We start from the raw sequence: 19346 nt of genomic DNA on the forward strand, positions 1-19346 counted from the left end.
GAAACCTACATTTAGAGTCCATTTTTTAAATTTATCTTGGTATTTTCCAGCTTCTATTGCAGCATCTTAAGCAGAATAGATAATCTGTAAATATTTGTTGAATATTCATTTCCTGGATACCTTAGGTGAACCACACTATGTGCAACGTAAAGAGGTACAGTGCAAATAGTGTGTCATTAGGTTGTGATCAAGTCCTAACCAAGGCTGGCAGTATTCTCTAGTAACTCTTGGAGGAACTATGATAGGTACCACTTCTAACATACACAATGTAGCAACTGTCTTGGCAAGACCAAAATCCACTTTTAAGACATTTCTCTCTGATTTTCCTTCTGGACTAGGAGATTCAAAGAGCATCTATCTTAGGAGAAAACCACAGGTTAAAACTATTATGACAAAGAGGCCAGTGGATCCTCCAATATGCCAAGATCCTCAATCCTATTTGCTCCAATTTTAGACTTATAACTTGTACTTCCATTTTTATACTTTGGATTCCCGTGTTCCATCAAATCAAATCTCCCAGGATATATTAAAATAAAATACCCAAGGTTACTTTGGAAAATATGGAAACTTTATTTTAAAACACTCATTCACCTAATTTATGTTCATTGGGCTGAAGGCAAGAAGTAAGGAATGAGAATGCTGAAGGTTTGGAACAAGAAGCAAAGAAAAATTATTTCCTCATTTTCCCGGATTGTAGCTTTCAAATCTTCTTCCTGGATTATCACATTATTTAGACAAACACTTGACCACACCTCCTGACATTGCTCAATATTTGCTTGTGTGAAAGAGGCTGAGCCAACCTGAAGGAGGAGTTCTCATTACCCTCCACCCATTACCCGACAAAGAGCCAGTCAATTCCTCACCATTCTAGCACACTGTTGGAGGGATGAGACAATCATACCACCTACCCCTGATGGGGCTTCTATTGTTTTTTCTTATTCCAAGTCAGCTATGCAAGAAATGTGGTGAGTACATTTTGAGCTAAAATTACTCTAGTATCATAGTCTCCTGAAGGCTAGCAGACAGAGCACTTTGCATAGATTTACCTGAGAAAAGATTCTATTCTAGCTCTATCCATGGTTGAACTTTATAAGTGGTGTAAAAGATGAAAGTTGATGGAGAGGAACGTCCAACAATGTATGCTGTTTTAAGAGGGAGCATAATTTTTTTATGATTTTGAGTTTCAATCAATTTTTCTGAAGTTAGACATATGTTTGAGTCTTTACCCTGGAATTGAGCAGCAAATCTCCTTAGAAATGACTAGGTGGTACCATCTGTGGCTACATCTGTAGCCAACAGCAAAAAGAGTCCAACACCATAAAAGATAAACTTGAGGTCATATGGGCTAAAGACCAGACTCTGCTTCTCTTACTTCCCCCATGGTATCCTGGAACAGGAAATCCCTATGGAGACTTTGAAATTCACTTAATTGTACAAAATAATTAACTTTGTCTTCAGTCCTCAAAGTCAAGCTGATTGGAGTTATTGACCCAGAACTAAAAAGTCAGTTTCAATGCTGAAAAATCTGCTGAATGCATGTGTCCACAAATCTCAGAAAGCTGACTCACAATACTCCTATTGTGCCTGCAACAACCTGCCCTTTCTACAGTCACTCCATTCAGATCTTCCTGACTCCTTTTTTTTTAATTGAAGAAATCAGAGTCCCTAGAGTCTCTAAGTGCTATGACAGAAACTTCAGCCTGAATTGAAGGTAATAATGTGCACAACAAAGCACAGTTTAAGTGGTTTCTTGTCCAATACCTGTGAGGTTGGTGTTAATATCCACAGTTTTAAAACTGAGGAAACTGAAGGCCAGGGAAATTACTTAACTAGCCCACAGTCTTAAACAGAGGCACAAAGAATTCAGCTAAGGTCTGATGGGATCCAGGGCACATGTCCTCATGTTGCACTAACCATGAGAAAATCTGGAGAAAGATGGGATTTTTGTCAAATATCAGGATTATGAACGAAGTATCTGTAGACATTTGTCATGTTTTTAATGGCGTCTAACTCTTCTTATTCTCTCCCAGTTCTTTGGATTTCCTTTTCACTTCCACACATAATGTGACTTCCTCTGTCCTCACCCCTGGGATTTGAATATGTTGTAGACTAAAACTGGAAGTTTATCTCAAGGGAGTATACTGTTGAATAATAATCTTGATGCCTGGCTAGTTAGGCAAGCAGATAATATGGTTTGGTGATCATAAAAGCTTTGCCTGCATCCCCTCACTATTAACCCAGTTGAGTTAGGAGATGGAGGAAAGGAAAGAACTGAATCCAGGAAGTAGAAAGTGCTGTGGCATGGGAGATAGAAGACACATATTCCAACCCTCAGCTAAGCCTCTGATTACTGAGGTTTATTAAAGACACCCTCTCTGGGCCTCATCCACAAAATTAGGAAAGGATCCTATAACTCCAAAGGAGGATCCGTGAGTGTCCTGACAGGGTACAATGGTAAGGATATAAACGAGTTGTTAAAATATTGGAACAGTTCCATCCTGGTTGGTAAAGGAGAAATGCCTGGCACAGCTGGGACCCCAAACTTTCCTTTGTATTTTTCCAGCAATATAGTCAGTGGCCACTAGATTGGCATAATTCTGTGTCATATCTGTCAGTTAATATTTTAATATCATTACTGTTCTTAGTACTAATGTTTTCTGGGTATATGGTTCTTACTTCCCCCCCACAGTGGTAAGTGAAGGAGAGCTCTCCTCTCTAGCCCCTCTGTTGAGGACAATGCTCAATTCAAACTATACCAATGTAGCCCAAGCTGCCAATGTTCTATTGTCCCTGAGACTTGTTGGAATGCAGAACCAAAGCATAGAGAAACAGATCATCCGACTAATCAAAGACAATGTGGAAAAGAAAGGTGAGTACCTGTATTTCTTTGGGAAATTTAGGAAAAGATTGTCTAAAAGATTGTCTCCAGTAAAAAATGTGTGTCCAAAGTACCCCTGCTATATATTTTCTAGCTGTATAAAACTTGATTGACAAAAAGGTGCCTCAAAGCATCAATTCTCTGCCATTCACTCCAGAGCTAGGTCTTGCTTCTTTGGGTTCTGAAGGCAATTTTCCTTCAAGACACCACAAGGAAAAGGGAAAAGAAGGTGTGGGTTCTTATCCATTAATATTGTTTAAACTAGTTGAGTTCACTACCAGACAGGCATGTGGACCACCGAGTAAGAAAGCTAACAATAGAGAGGCAAGCATGGAGCAAAAGAGATGGGGTCTGGGTTTGAGCCCATGCTCTGCCTTGAGTAGGTCATGTCAATGGTGAGTCTCAGTTTTCTTATCAGTATGAGGGGGAAATTATAACATCCCTACCTACCTCACAATATGTGAAAATGAGAAGACTGAGAATTTTTATATTCTACGGTAGAAGATGGAAATCAATTGTTGTTATCCTGGCACCCACAAAAGGAGAAAATTCCTAAAGATCCCATGACTTCATGAAAAAAAAACCAGAATCTAGTTTGCAATATTACAGCTCTGCTAAAAAAGGCTTTGTTTTAGGAACAAGGAATAGAACAATAAAACATTAGTATGGAGTGGAACCAAAGAAAGGACAGAGGAAACAAGCAATAGTAAATACTAATCACAAGGAAATGAGTATAGGAAGAAAGGAGGCCAGAAAAATATCACAAGCTTGCACTTTATTGAACTTGGATACTTTTCCTTTCAGAATCAAATTTAAGTTCAGGACAGCTTGCCTTGGTAATACTGGCTTTGGGAGCATGTCATAACCCTGACGAAAAATGTGGATTTGATTCTCACCTGGTTGACCTTCTAGAAGAGAAATTCCAAGCAGAAATAGCAAATATGGGTGAGAACCAGATGTTCAGAGACCCTCAACAACCTTTTCTTCTTCACTGATGACGAATTGTATGGAATTTCTTTCCACTCTTTCCTTCTCCTCTTCGTTCTATTTATCTCACTGTCTTTGCAGGTCACTTTTTCTTACCTCCTTCAACATACATCTTGATTTATTTTTTTCGAATGTGTTCAGTTGAGCACTGACCCTATGCCAAACACTAATCTATATATGATGGCAAATACATACAAACACAAAAGCAGGGCACAGTCCTCTAGTACTACAGGTGCTTGGCTTTTAGAAAAACAATGAATTACCCTGGAAGTTGGTGAACAATACAAGGCATTGTGTCATTAGTACGGAAGCATTTTATGATAGCTATAAGAAATAAAACTGGCCACAGTGCTTTATCACTGGGAAAAATATGTTAACCTTGGTGGCTGATTTATTTGAACTACCATCCAATATTTATCTTATTATTCATTAAGTTCCTCAAACCCCATCTTTCTTTGAGATGGCTTCCATCCATGCTTCTACTTAATCAACACATTACTGTTGAAAGTGTAATAGGCTTGGAAGTTGGAGACTTATATTTTAGTCCTAGCTCTATAAGCACCTAAATGTTGGCATATTATTTTAATCTCTCTAGTTCTGGGTCTCTTTAGTTATAAAATTAAGGGAATTGAGCTTAATTGGCTAGCCTAAAATTTAAACCACCTTTGAATTTCTCAGGTTTGTTTATTCTATAGGTGATTTCACATCCTCCCCTCACCACCATATACTCACCTTTTCTTAAGGATAGAGAAAGGGGAATAAAAGGAAATAGAAATGGTTTGAAAATGTATTACTCTAGCACCACTTCCATAGTAAAGTATTTCTTCTCCTCTCTCTGCCAGAAAAACACAATGGCAATCCACTGACTAACTACTACCAACTCAGCCTGGATGTTTTGGCTTTGTGTCTGTTCAATGGGAACTATTCAATAAACAGAACTGCTGAACTCTTCAATCCTGAAAACAAAAACTATTATTTTAGTGACCAGTTCTCAGTAGGTGAGTAATTGTACCCAAATCCCTTGGTACAGAGGACACAGTCACCAGCATACCTTGCCCTTAGACTTTTCTATCAGTAGGTAGTCGTGGTTTTTTTTCTTGTCTATCCTCTTTAGCCTAGGCCTCAAGGAAGGAAATTTTCTTTTTGAGAAGAATGGGTGATAGATGACCTCCAAGCCTCTTTCTAGGTGTGTGGTATATAAGAAAGACCTGTTTCTTACTCCCAGCTTTTCTTTGAGTTATATAACCAATGTATTTTAACTCTTGGCTTCAATCTTTTCACTTGTAAAATGAGGCTAGATCACGATAATCTTTATATGAAAACATTTTAAGATTATACATGTTACTAAAGATATGCTCTAGAATTCTTTTGTCTAAAACCTGCCACTCTTTCTAATTTATTGAAACCATTCAAACATCTGAGTTAACTTGAACAGCACACCCCCTCCAGTGACAAGGTCCAATATTTTGATCAATAAAATAAATATTCACAATGGAGAGGGACTTTCCACTGAGTCAGTTTACATATCCAAAAAGAAGTCCTCTCTAGACAGCTAGTATTTGTGTTCAAACCTGTGGATCAAGGTACACAGTTCAGCTTTCTCCAGAAAGTTCAAAGCAAATCACCATTCAGTATTTCTGGATATAAAGAGAATATAAGGCTTCTCTTATTCCTTTTCCTATGAGAGAAAGAAGGTGCCACACAAAAGAAACATATAAAACCAGGTATCAAGCCAGCAAAAGAGCCATACCTCCATACCTCTTGCCTTATCTTTCCTGTTAAGGAGTTTGGAGAAAAAATCTGCTAAATGCTGTTTTTCTAATCAGTCACTAATGGAACCCTTGGGAAACTTATAAAAACATACTTGATTTGGTATGTCATCCTGGATTTTCTCAATTTCTTTTGCCAACATGGCTAAAATAAGAAAAATATGGGAGCAACCAAAATGTAAAAGTGGAGAACTGTCCATGAGTATGTAACTTCAAAGCCACTGTGTGACTGAAGTAGAAGGTATTAAGAACCATGGTGCATAACAATTCAACAAAGGGAAGGAATCTTGCAGTGTGGGGGTGCTTAGTGCTAGAGGGATGATTGCAATTGAAATGCTTTCCTCCCATCTCCAAACCATCCCAGTTTTTTGGGTTTGCCTCCGTTTTAGCCCTGAAAGTCCCAAATCTAGGAAATCCCTAAGTCCCAGGCCAGCTGGAATACTTGTTCACCTTATTCACGAACACTTTATTTCTTGGGCAGATACTGGTGGAATGGCTGTCCTGGCTCTGACCTGCGTGAGAAGGAGAAATCAGCAGATCAAAACAGATCAAGGGAATTTAGAGAGAATTGATAATTATACAGAGTCACTGGTAAAAAAGATTCTGTTGGAGATAAAAGAAAATGGTCTCATTGGAAATATATATAGTACAGGAGAAGCTATGCAGGTAAGTCAGAGAGTAAAGAGGGGGCAGACAGGGAGTCATAGAAGAAAGCAGATCTTTACTCTTTCTTATTGGCCTCCTACAATCTTATTATTCTTTCTGTGTTTCCTATACTAAACTTGATTGCTTCATCTGTGTATCTGCTTATGTGATTCCCCTCCACTGACTGAAATGTACTCTTCTCACCTTCAATCTTTGCCTCTCCAAAGAGAGACGCTTTTCCTGACTACCTTTTTGGGGGGTTTTGTTTTGTTTTGTTTGTTTTTATGTCAGTCCTAGAGGCTACCCTGAGCTATCTCACTGTTCTACCACATACAATTTCACACTTCACCAGATATCAGTGTTTTATCTTTCATCTTACCTCCCAAATTAGATTGTTGTTATAGAAGTAATAAGTGTCAGTGATAATAACAGCCAATACCTATTAAGTGCTTAATATATGCCAAGCACTAGTTGTTTTACTCTGTTAACTCGTTAATGCATGCAGTCCTTCCAGGGAGGGAGGAATTATTACTTCTATATCCTGTAATAGAAGAATGAGTCCTGAGAATATCGTAACTTGCCTGACATTACACAGTCAGCAAGGGACACAGACAGATGGCATCTAAAATATTTGGTTTCAGATTCACACTTTTTTTTTTAGAAGATTTATTTTTTATTTATTTCTCTCCCCTTCCCGCCCCCCAGTTGTCTGCTCTCTGTGTCCACTCACTGTGTGTTCTTCTGTGTCCGCTTGTATTCTTGTCAGTGGCACCCAGAATCTGTGTCTCTTTTTGTTGCGTCATCTTGCTGCATCAGCTCTCCGTGTGTGCGGTGCCATTCCTGGGCAGGCTGCAATTTTTTCGCACTGGGCAACTCTCCTTACAGGGTGCACTCCTTGCATGTGGGGCTTCCCTCTGCGGGGTACACCCCTGCGTGGCACGGCACTCCTTGTGCGCATCAGCACTGCGCGTGGACCAGCTCGTCACATGGGTCAGGAGGCCCTGGCTTTGAACCTTGGACCTCCCATGTGGTAGGTGGACGCCCCATCCATTGGGTCAAATATGCTTCCCAGATTCACACTTTTGACACTTTACACTGTCCACATATATTTCCTGATGACTGGAACTTTATTCCTGCCATCATTCATCAATGTATTCAACTCTAAGAGGTAAAATCAAGAAGAGATCAAGAAAAGTTTATAGAAAAATATATATTGTTACTGAGTCTAGTATGAATAGGTGTTTGCCAGGCCAACTCAGGGTGAGAGACCCTTCAAGGGAAGGAGGGCAGCAAGGACAAAGGCCAAGGTGTTCAGCATGGCTGGTGTAGGATCCTCAGTAAGCACTATGAGTTGAAGCTAGGGATATAAACAGAGATATTATCATAAAGTTGTTTGCATTGTTATTGCTGCTGCTTATATTATTATTTGTCTGACTAAGAAGTTTGAATGTAATAGAAACAGTGGTTTCACTTCAGTCTATATATGTGAATCAGCTGGAGGAGAGTTTAGAAAATACTACTGTTTTTGGTCCTCCCACCATCCAGTTAATAGGGAAACTTAGGAAGGAAGTTTGAGCCGTGGTTTTGTTTGAAAGTCTTACAAGTGATTCTAATTCATCACAGGCTCAAGAGCTACTTGCTAACAAGACAGTTTTTAAGGGGAGAGGTAACATGAATAATTTTGCTCTTTTTTATGTATCCTGCAAATGCATGTTGGCTACACATACAACTCAGCCCATTTTAGTCCTTGCCTTACTCACTATAGCATCCTCCTAACTTTTCCTGCTTTATAATGCTCCCCCTCCAATCCAACTTATATTCTGTTGCCTGGATAGTATCTGTTCAAAACCCACATTGTCAATTAAATAATGTCAGACTCCTCACCCTTATATCCAATTGTCTACCAATCTGACCCAAACCTCTGCTCCAGCATCTTTTTCCACAATTGCCCTGAGTGCTCTCTATACAATCAGTCGTGCTAGACCAAGAAGAGCCCATGGGGATCTTGCCAAAATGTAGATATTCTCATTACTGTCAGGCCATGCCCTTGCGCTTCATGCCTCATCACCTTTGCTTATGCTGCTCACTCTGAGTATGGTGCTCACATCCTCCTGTCACCTACTGATGTACAGTCATAACTTCAAGGCTTATCTCAAGTACCACCTTCTCCATGGAGCCTTTCTTCAGCCTCAATTAAATGCTTATAAGGTCTTCCTTCTTTGAAAGGCCATTTCTCTAGATGCTTCTCTTACTGCCTTCATCTTATGGCTGTTTTACAATAGCTCATCCACAAACAAATATTTATTGAGTGCCTCCTAATGGGAAAGACCTATCTGGATGTTAACAGAAACTCTTCTTGTGTCTATGGTATAAGCACTAAAGATCAAACTGTTTTACCTTTTAGTGTCACACCCAAAGCAGGTGAGGTCTAAATGTCCTCAAGAGACTAGCAGGTATTGTTCCAGTGTTGGGGATACAGGCATAAACACAGAGAAAATCCATTCTCATTGGAACTTTATTTTGTGTTATTAAACAATTCCCTGCTTCTCCATCCAAACTAGTTCATAAGCTTCATGAGAGAATGAAACATACTTAGTTGTCTTTTAAGCTCCTACGAAACCTCCTATGTAGTCAATGCTCAATAAATACTTACTGAAATAGGTGTAGGCTTCCATATTAATTGAACTTTCTCTCTCTCTCTCTCTCTCTCTCTCTCTCTCTCTCTCTCTCTCTCTCTCTCTCTCTCTCTCTCTCATTAGGCCCTTTTTGTCTCATCAAACTATTACAGAGAAAATGAATGGAACTGCCAAAAGACTCTGCAAACAGTGGTCAATGAAATTTCTCAGGGAGCATTCCGTATTCCAACAGCTGCAGCCCAGATCTTACCTGCCCTGATGGGAAAGACCTATCTGGATGTTAACAGAAACTCTTCTTGTGTCTATGGTATAAGCACTAAAGATCAAACTGTTTTACCTTTTAGTGTCACACCCAAAGCAGGTGAGGTCTAAATGTCCTCAAGAGACTAGCAGTGACCAGATAAATCCCCCCAGCAAAAGAGTTCCCAGATAGAACTCAGGCCTCAATACATCATTTGGAAGGAATATGGCAGTATTCTCAGAAAATTGTGTGATGGGTAATTTATTCAACAACTAGTTTTGCAACAAGGCAGACAGGACAGCGATCCTAACCTTCTATCTCTGTTTATTCTTGACTCAGTTGCTTACAGGTTTAGGAAACTTGGATGAAATTCTTACTTTCTAAGCTTCAGTGTTGTAATATAAAAAATGGGAACAATCATATTATGAACCACAGGTTTTTGTAAGAATTGAATGAGATAACCCGTGAATTCATGTATAATGATTACTATAGTGCCTGCACTTAAAATTTTGGAAAAAAAAAGATAATTATAATAATAAGATAAGCATATTAAGCATAATTGTATGCTGTACCAAGGCCAATAACACAGGAGCCTCTAGGAGAAATGGGAATGGAGCAACTGAGTTGCTTAATTAGATGGCAGTTGAGCTAAACACCAGCATTTGGAAAACCATTGAGGTTCAGTTTTAATTTCTGCTGTAGTCATATGAGCGATTTGCCCTTCAATTGATGACAGTTGCTTATTGTAGCAAATCCTTATCTACAAGAAGGAAAGGAACGAAGAGTAAGAGTAGGATGTGTGTGCAAGTTCCAACATCATTTTTTCTTTTCTTTAATATTACTGTCTGCTTTTCTGTCTCTGCCAGACAACTTCAACATCTCCATTCTTGTGCCTGGACCTGCGCCACCTACTATATCACCCTCAAATATAAAAGTCCATTATTCTGTGAAAATCAATGAAACATATTCCACTAACGTCACTGTGTTGAATGGGTCTGTCTTCCTAGACGTGATGGAGGCAGCACAGAGACAAAATAAAACGATATTTGGGTATGTCTGTATATAATTTAAGGTTGAGGTATTTAGTGTGAATTTCTAGAAACTCAGTAAGAATACATCTGCAAGTCTGACCTGAGTACAAAGTGCACAATTATTGTTTGTCTAATGGGTGAATGTAACCCAAGTATCTTTCTTTCAGCAAAAATCTTTCAATGCTAGAGCCTATGTCAGACATTTCATGTCTAGAAGAGCGGTTCTAAACTATTTCTGAGTCACTGACTCCTTTGAAAATCTATGGAGGATGACAGAGCTCATCCCAGAAAAATAAGCATACATACAAAATTTGCCATTTAAATCAGGGGTTATGCAAGCCCCTTGAAGCCCATCCATGTCTTTTCAGTAGATTCATACACCCCATGCCTGCCAGGTTATGCTCCCCTGACCTAGAGAGGTCACGTATTAAAATTAAGATATTGATTTTGCCTCTAAAAAATATGGTTTATTTGGCTTCTTGAATCTAAATGACAATTATTTATTGTGTCTAACAAAATAGTTCAAGATGCTGTTGAGAAAATCATAATAATTATAATAAAATATAATTATAAATGTCTACATACACACACACACACAAACACACACACACATACTTAAAGGCTTCCTTCAAGGGCTTCCAGGATGGTAGATAGAGAAATATGACTAAGGAATATGAAACAGAAATTGACTATCATTTTTTAATAAACACAACATGAAATACTAAATTATTCTTTCCTGTCCCTCTTTCCTAAGAGAAAACCCACTAATTTTTGATGATTCTGGGACCTGAGTTTAACACAGTCCGTTAGTGCGTATTTTCAAAAGTTACTATCTGAGGGTAGAAGGTTAGAAGTTGTTGGCCACAAAGTGTCTTCTATGGCAGGAGGGGAAGCAAGAACCACAGGCATCATTTCTCTAATTTAGCAAGGGGTGCCTGTATCAGGATCACTTGGAATGTTTGACCTACAGAGTCAAAATATCTGGGGACAGGGCCAGGAAATCAGCATCAAACATTAAAGTGTTGGGTTCCCTCTGAAAATTAGACATTCTTGTAACCAGCCCACTGTGCCCCCACAGCTTCACAAAGGAGGAGAGTTCTTGGGGTCCATATATCACCTCTGTTCAGGGTCTAAGGGCCAACAATAACGACAGAACCTACTGGGAACTTCTGAGCGGAGGCAAACCATTGAGCCAAGGTAAGGGAGAGAAAGATGCCAACAATCCCCATGAGGCAAAAATGAGCTTTGGTGGAAAATGTGCCAGGGGTTATGGGTGCCCTCTGTCCATTAGTTGGTGATTCTGTAGTCAGATTATTTGACCCAGGTCTCTTTCTTTTTCCTTTCCAGGAGTTGGTAGTTATGTTGTCCATTCTGGTGAGAATTTGGAGATTCGTTGGAGCAAATACTAATAAACCTAAACTTTCCATCTGGATCCAATCTTTTTACAGTGGAATTCATGTGGAAGTTAGCCTCAAGCTTTCCTTTTCATTTACTTCAATCCCAACAGGAGAGTCGATAACCTCCTCTCTCTCTGCATACTCAATTAAAAAAACAGTAACTGCATAAAGAAAGCATGTTCTAATCAGTTCATTTTAAAAAAGGATTATTATAAAAGGAAGGCCAACTCAAGAGGCAGAAGTAAAAGGAGATTAGAACCACATCTTTAATAAATTTTGTTCTACTCAAGTTCCCCCTGCTAACTAGCTAGGTGATCTTAGGCAACTCAGAAAAATGGAGGTATTCTAAATGTAATATTTCAGCAGCAACCAACGAAATCAAACAAAGGTTTGTAGGGAGACTTGGCACTCTGAGGCCCAGGCACAAGGAAGGAATTGAGTGATCATATAGACCTCATATAGGCAGTGGGTAGAGAGAGAAGAATGATGCTCAGGAGAAAGGGGGTAATGTGAGACTTATACACTTCAAAAAGTCAGTCCAACAACCAATCCGATGTCCACATAGAAGAGGTGGCATTGGATTGGGAAAAGTGGACATGGTGGCTGATGGGTATAGGGAAAGGCAGGAAGAGATGAGAGGTGGAGGCGTCTTTGGGACATGGAGCTGCCCTGGATGGTGCTTCAGAGGCAATCACCGGACATTGTAAATCCTCACAGGGCCCACTGGATGGAATGGAGGAGAGTATGGGCCATGATGTGGACCATTGACTATGAGGTGCAGAGGTGCCCAAAGATGTACTTACCAAATCCAATGGATGTGTCATGATGATGGGAACAAGTGTTGCTGGGGGGGGGGAGAGGTGGGGTGGGGGGGTGGGGTTGAATGGGACCTCACATATATATTTTTAATGTAATATTATTACAAAATCAATTAAAAAAAAAAAAGTCAGTCCATCTCTAATTTTTAAAAAAAGTCAGCCTGTAAAGTTCGGGAAATACCCTGCCCTGCTCCACCTGTCTCCCATAGGTCCTACTTGTTTTCCTCCAACATCTCTTTTCCTTCTTTTTCTACCCCTAAACTCACCCTGGTGTATATATTATCAATAAACACCTCTAAAAAAAATCCCTTCCAATATTCATATAAGCAGACTTCACATGGGGAAAAAATGAATCATGTCTATACTACATGATCTGGATTATACTTTATTTTGAGTATCTGAGCTACATGCTGATAAGTCAGGAATCTGAGTGTCTTTAAGATGCTGAAGGGCAAAAAGTGCTTTAAAGAAAGGATAAAATAGTCCATGTAAAGTAACCCCTAAAGAAAGCTGCCTTCCAGGAAGAGATGAGAGGTGGAGGCGTCTTCGGGACATGGAGCTGCCCTGGATGGTGCTTCAGAGGTAATCACCGGACATTGTAAATCCTCACAGGGCCTACATGATGGAATAGAGGAGAGTATGGGCCATGATGTGAACCAATGTATATGAGGTGCAGAGGTGCCCAAAGATGTACTTACCAAATCCAATGGATGTGTCATGATGATGGGAACAAGTGTTGTTGGGGGGGGGGAGAGGGGGGGTGGGGGGGGTGGGGTTGAATGGGACCTCACATATATATTTTTAATGTAATATTATTACAAAGTCAATAAAAAATAAAAAAATTAAAAAAAAAATACTTTCAGTTAATCTACAAAAAAAAAAAAAAAAAAAAAAAGAAAGTTGCCTTCAAGCAGAATTAATTGAATTTAATCCAGCAATGTCTCCACCATCACTGGTGTTTTCTTTGTGATAATTTTAAACTCCTGTCCTTCCTCAGTGACCCTGCTTCATTGTCAAGGATTGAACACTTCACACATACACACACACAGTCTTCTGGTACTAATTCTTGACCTCAGGTTTAATTCCACCCTGGCTGGATTAACTGGGTGTAATGGAGGCCCTTAGGACTTTTTTTCCCCCTTAGGACTTGACAGCATTGGTGTCCACACTCCTGCGTCTATGTCAAAGTTAGTAAGAGCTAAGGGAGGCATGGGAACCCTTCCAAATCTCCATGGTGCTGTTAGTACAGGACAGCAGTTATCAGGGCTGTGTGTGGACTATAGAATCCATGTGAAATTGAAGGACATGGCTTAGGGCAACAAATACGCCAAACATTAGAATTGGCATTACTGCCTGAAATAAATATGACCATATAGTTTATTGTTCAAACCAGGACATTTTTAATAGAAAAAGAGAATACTGTTAAAATTAAAAACTGAGACTGTCCTAGACAGACTGGTACATATGGTCAGCTTTGTCAACAAGGAAAAATGAAGAGGCTCAAGCGAAAAGCATAAACACAAATACGTCAAAGTGACAGAAAGTATCAACTCTACAATTGACCAGGAAACTGAGTCTCATATAACGGCATTGGAATAGGTCTCTTTGAGATCCCTGACTCTCTCTCTCTCTCTCTCTCTCTCTCTCTCAATGATTCTAGTTCACTTTCTTTCTTTTCTTTTTTTTTTATTTTCCCCCCTTCCCCTCCTCCTGACCTGCTGGGTTTTTTGTTTGTTTCTTTGTTTTTTGCTTTCTGTGTTGTCTTTTCTTCTCATATTCTCTCCTGTAGAATTCACCGGGATTCAATCCTGGAGACCTCTGATGGTGAGAGAGGTTCCCTGCCAATTGCACCACCTCATTTCCCAGTCTGCTACGCTTCACCTTGACTCTCCCCTTGTCTCTCTTTTTTGATGCATCATCATCTTGCTGCGTGACTCACTTGCACAGGGCACTGGCCCACCATGCAGGCACTCGTGTGGGCACTCTGGCAGACACTGGCACATAATGCAGACACTAGCGTGGGCACTGGCTTGCCATATGGACACACTTTCTCTTCTTTTTCACCAGGAGGCCCCAGGGATCAAATTCAGGTCCCCCCAAATGGTAGGTGGAAGCTCTATCACTTGAGCCACGTCTGCTTCCCATCTAGTTCACTTTCAATAAAATCCAGTCAATACCAGTGAAGAACTGAATTTGTATTAGCCGTATAATCCAAGGTGTGGTAGGAGAGATTTTTTTAATATTGATGTACTGGCACAGAGTTAAATAACATTTCACCACAGTATTAACAATGTATTTCCTTTTCAATTTTCAATTAATTATTCTGATTGGGTCACACATTGTTTCACTTTGTACCACTATGTTTTCTGTCACTTCCCTCTAGCTCTACTAACTTCCATGCTTAACAGAGAACACCAGGTTTCTTACAGGCAGTGGTCTCTAACTAGACTCTAACTACAATGTTATACCATTTTATCTGATAAAAATTCCTTTAATGTCAGAGGTAGACATGAAAATAAATGGAATAGCATTTTCCTTAGCATTCCCCTAGCACTGGCCAGTGGAACCAACCTCTGGCCTCACTTGCCTTATAAGAAGCTCCGAAGGCTTGGGTTAAGGGAAAAAACAGCTTAATCACCACAAATAAAGTTTGCTGGTGTCCAGAGAGAGTTCAGGTGCTTTGATAACAGTAAAATACAAACAAATAAGTAAATAAGCCCACTCAATAGTTAACCACTAACTGTTGAAATGTATTAGTCAAGAAACGTATTCCTGTGTGCTTCCTGTTCTGGGAGTCATTTCCTAACTAAAGCAATTGAAACAACTGTGTCATAACCCAATTTGAAGCAACAATGGCCATAAGTGATAACTTAGAAGGAAGTGAATGTTAAAAGAGGTAACAATGCAAGGTGTGAATGATCTCAGGATGGTCATCAGCAGGCTCTGGAAACCAAGGCAGAACTCCACTGGTTTCCTAAAGCCCTCTTCTGTCACTGCTCTAACAAAAAACCACAAATGTAGTAGCTTAAAACAACCCAAATTTATTATCTTACCGTTCTGGAGGTCAGAAGAGTGAAATGGGTCTCGCTGAGCTAATATCAAGGGCCATGTCCCTTCTAGAGGTTATAGGGGAGAATCCGTTTCTATGCCTTAACCACTTCTAGGGGCTGCCCATATTCCTTGGCTCATGACCCTTTCATGCCCAAAGATAGGAATCACATTACTCTGACCTCTACTTCTGTGTTCACATCTCGGATTCAATCTCTCCTTATAAGGACTTTTGTGACTACAGCAGGCCCAGACTAATAGTCCAAGATAATGTCCCCATGGTAAGGTGAGTTAATTAGCTGTTGGAGATTTGGTCCCGAAAGGTATTGGGAATGAAAGAAAAAGAAAAGGGGGAAGGAACGCGCGAGAGAGCTGGGATCAGGAGGTCTGCAAGTAATAACTCCTCAGACAACTTTATTGTTTACAAGGGGCTCTCTATATAGTGCAGTGTACGTGACAACAAGCAGGACCATGTAGCCTACGTGCCATCAAGCAGGATTACCCATAGTCTGAGGAATTTTTAAAAATCTTATCTCAAGGTACAAAGTCTAAGTGTTCTATTCACTACAAAAGGTATGTGCTCATCTTTTCTTTCAGCCTTTAACAGCTTCATCCCATTTGCTGGGAACACTTAATTACCTCACTCCTTAGGGTGCAAGTGTAGCCATGGAGATAGCACTAGCATGGAGACAGCACATCTCTCCTTGTGAGGCCACTATGCCTCAGTTTCCAACAATTAGCTACCTGAATTCCATCTGCAACATTAATTTCCTCTTGCCACTTTCTGTGGATTAAAACATGGATATATTGGGGGGGGATTATTGTAGATTATTGGGAGTGGGGATTATTCTACCTACCACATATCTGCTTTACTGAATGTGAGGACTAGGAAACGGAATGGAAACCAAGAAGACATTAAAGATGGCCCATGCTGGAGATAGTCAATCAGGTGCTGGATATAGCCTGGTCAGTCACTTGGCTGAGATATAGAGGAGGATTTTTAATTTTTTTTGTTTTTTATTTTTCAAAAGATACATAAATCACACAAAATGTTACAATAAAAAATACAAGAGGTTCCCGTAGACTCCACTCCCCACACCCCCCTCTCCTCCCACATTGACACCTTCTTTCATAAGTATGGTACATTCATTGCATTTGATGAGTACATTTTGGAGCATTGCTACATAGCATGGATTATAGTTTATGTTTTAGTTTACACACTCTCCTAGTCCATTTAGTGGGTTATGGCAGGATATATAATGTCCTGCATCTGTCCCTACAATATCATTCAGGACAATGCTAAATCCCAAAAATGTCCCAATATGCCTCTTTCTCCCTATTCCTGCCCTCAGCAACTACCACTGCCACTGTCTGCACATCAATGATATAATTTCATCCATTGCTAGAGTCACAATCATTCTATAGTAGAATACTATTAAGTCCACTATAATCCATATTTTATTCCTCCATCCTGAGGATCCTGGGATGATGATATCCACTCCACCTCTAAATTGAGAGGGGGCTTAGATACCACATGGCTGATGGATGGAATTCTGCTTACAGCTGTAGACTATTATGGTGCCCTGGTGTGGTAGTTAAGCATCATCACCTCCCTGTTAGCTGACCTGGATTACTCCAACAAACCAGATACTAGGTGTTGCAACTCAGCTGAGGCTCAGAGCCCAGCTGGCCCATAGACAGTCCAGAGATTCAAGTCTCCTAAGCATACACCAACCCCAGCACCAACCACAGGTTCAGTAAAAGTGATAGAAGAGGCATGTGTAGAGAGGTCATATCTGAGTCCAACTCCACCACACTCAGGAGCACAAATCCCAAAGAAGGGCACACTGGAAAGGCACTGAACTCCAGAGCCATCTGTCATGACCATAGGACCTGGTCATCTCTATAGCCCTCTGGAGAACCACTTCCTGGGGCTGTATCTACTTTGTCTGTCTCTGACATCCTGCTGAGATATGCATAAGCACAACCCCTCTGATGACCTCCTAACTAATTTTGAAGTCTCTTAGCCATATAAACTCATTTGTCTTTACCATTTCCCCCTTTTATTCAAGGTATTTTTCTAGTTGCATCACCAGCTGGTGTTCAGCAGTAATCCCTGGTGCCAGAGAGGCTCATCCCCAGAAGTCATATCCCACACTGTGGGGAAGGTAATGCATATACACGGTGAGTTTGGCTTTGAGAGTGGCCACATTTGAGCAACATGGAGGTTCTCAGGAGGTAACTCTTAGGCACCCTGCAGCTCTAGGCCTAGTTGAAATTTCAAGCACACAGGTTCATAAGCATAGTCATCAGTATCAAGGACCCATCATTGGACCATCCTTTTTCTCTGGTCTTTGCCCGTGTACTTGGGGGGTTGCTGCTGCTCCACTGGGGAGTGTGACAGTTTCCTGAAATGGGAACTCAGCACCCCCTCAGTTGTCGTGTGATACTCTACCCTCTATGTCAATACCCAATGAACATCTGAACATATCTACATACCCTATATGCATGTCCTAGAGAACTCCCTCCCACCCATGCATCCCCCATCAATGACACCCCACATCAGTGCTCCTCCCTGCCACAGTTGAACCCCTCTGTGATCCAAAACTTTTTCAAAAATGAAGTCTAATATATTGCCAAATTCAATTAATAGGAAAATGAAATAGTAATGATAGGTTTAAAGATTAGAAATAGAATACATAATAATTTAGAAAAGCTAAAATAAAGTGAAAAATAAATTGGGGTATTAAAAAATGAAAAATATCATAAAAAAAGTTTTGACGTTCTGTCTTTTATCACTGTAATAATCTCTTCCATATCTTCCTCAGTGTCCACAACCTTTTTTTTTATTATGTCTTCAAAAAAGTTTTAGGTCACAGTAAAATCACATATAGAATATAGGGAACTCCCATATACCCAACATCAAACTCTTTTCCTCCTTTCCCAACAATAATCTTTTTATATATGGAAGTTGCATTTGCTCTAACTGATGTACAGATATTGAAACAAAGCTATTAAGCATGGTTCCATTATGGTTTACATTTTAGACTGTACACTTTTATACATTTTTGCTTACATTATGGTTTACATTATGGTTTACATTTTAGACTATCCACCTTTACAAATTTTGGCGATATTTAACATGGCCTGTATCTTTCATTGCAGGACCATGCAAAACACTTCCATTGCCCTCGTTACCCCCTCTTCCAACTGTTCTATTCCTCTCTCCCTCTTCCCTCAGGGCCCACAGTGACAACCAAGCTTCACTGCTTGAAGGACAAGATTCATTGATACTTGCAAAAATGCTGAGAGCTTGACACACTAGTCTGTCCTCCCCCATTGGGAGCCACCCATGCTCTTGAGAGACATGTACCCCTCCCCTCTGTATGAGAATATCAGGCCTCCCCAGGATGGGTGTACAACACCTTCCCACTCATTGTATGGGTCTCCACCCACTGATGTAACACACTGTGACATGATGAGCACTCACATACTTCCTAGAAGCCTGCCCAGGTGCACCCTGTGTCAGATGCCCCAGTCAAACACCTTAAACTAGTAACCCTTTCTTATTATATTTTCTAAAGAGTTTTCTCAACATTATAGTTTCAACCACATGCCCGACAATCCTGTATTCACTTGCTCCCCCTGCCCTCACCCATCCCCCCAATTCCTTGGCCCATCTGACCCATCCTCTCAAGCAGGCCTGCCTCAAGCCTGCAAAGTCCAACCCAATAGTATCCCTATGCCCCTGTCTTATCCCTTCACTGCACAACTACTTACCTTGTAGAGGAGAATTCAAAAGTGAGTCTGAGAGTCCAAACCTCCTAAGGGACATCATAATCATCCGTATTTCAGGGACTTAGCTTCCTAATTGCAGATCCAATGCAAGACCCGGA

General features: G+C 40.3%; 1 protein-coding gene across 1 annotated transcript; it reads left to right on the forward strand.

Annotated features, from left to right (window-relative positions):
• Nucleotides 1-808: 808 nt before the first annotated feature.
• Nucleotides 809-11758, forward strand: TCN1 (transcobalamin 1). Its single transcript, XM_004477957.5, has 9 exons — nucleotides 809-965; nucleotides 2690-2869; nucleotides 3683-3823; nucleotides 4708-4863; nucleotides 6116-6300; nucleotides 9039-9222; nucleotides 10023-10206; nucleotides 11266-11384; nucleotides 11535-11758. The coding sequence occupies exons 1-9, from the start codon at nucleotides 887-889 to the stop codon at nucleotides 11594-11596; spliced, it is 1290 nt and encodes a 429-aa protein (XP_004478014.1). The 5' UTR covers nucleotides 809-886; the 3' UTR covers nucleotides 11597-11758.
• Nucleotides 11759-19346: the final 7588 nt, after the last annotated feature.

Source organism: Dasypus novemcinctus, chromosome 10 (genome assembly GCF_030445035.2).
Source record: "Dasypus novemcinctus isolate mDasNov1 chromosome 10, mDasNov1.1.hap2, whole genome shotgun sequence".
Lineage (NCBI taxonomy): Eukaryota > Metazoa > Chordata > Mammalia > Cingulata > Dasypodidae > Dasypus > Dasypus novemcinctus.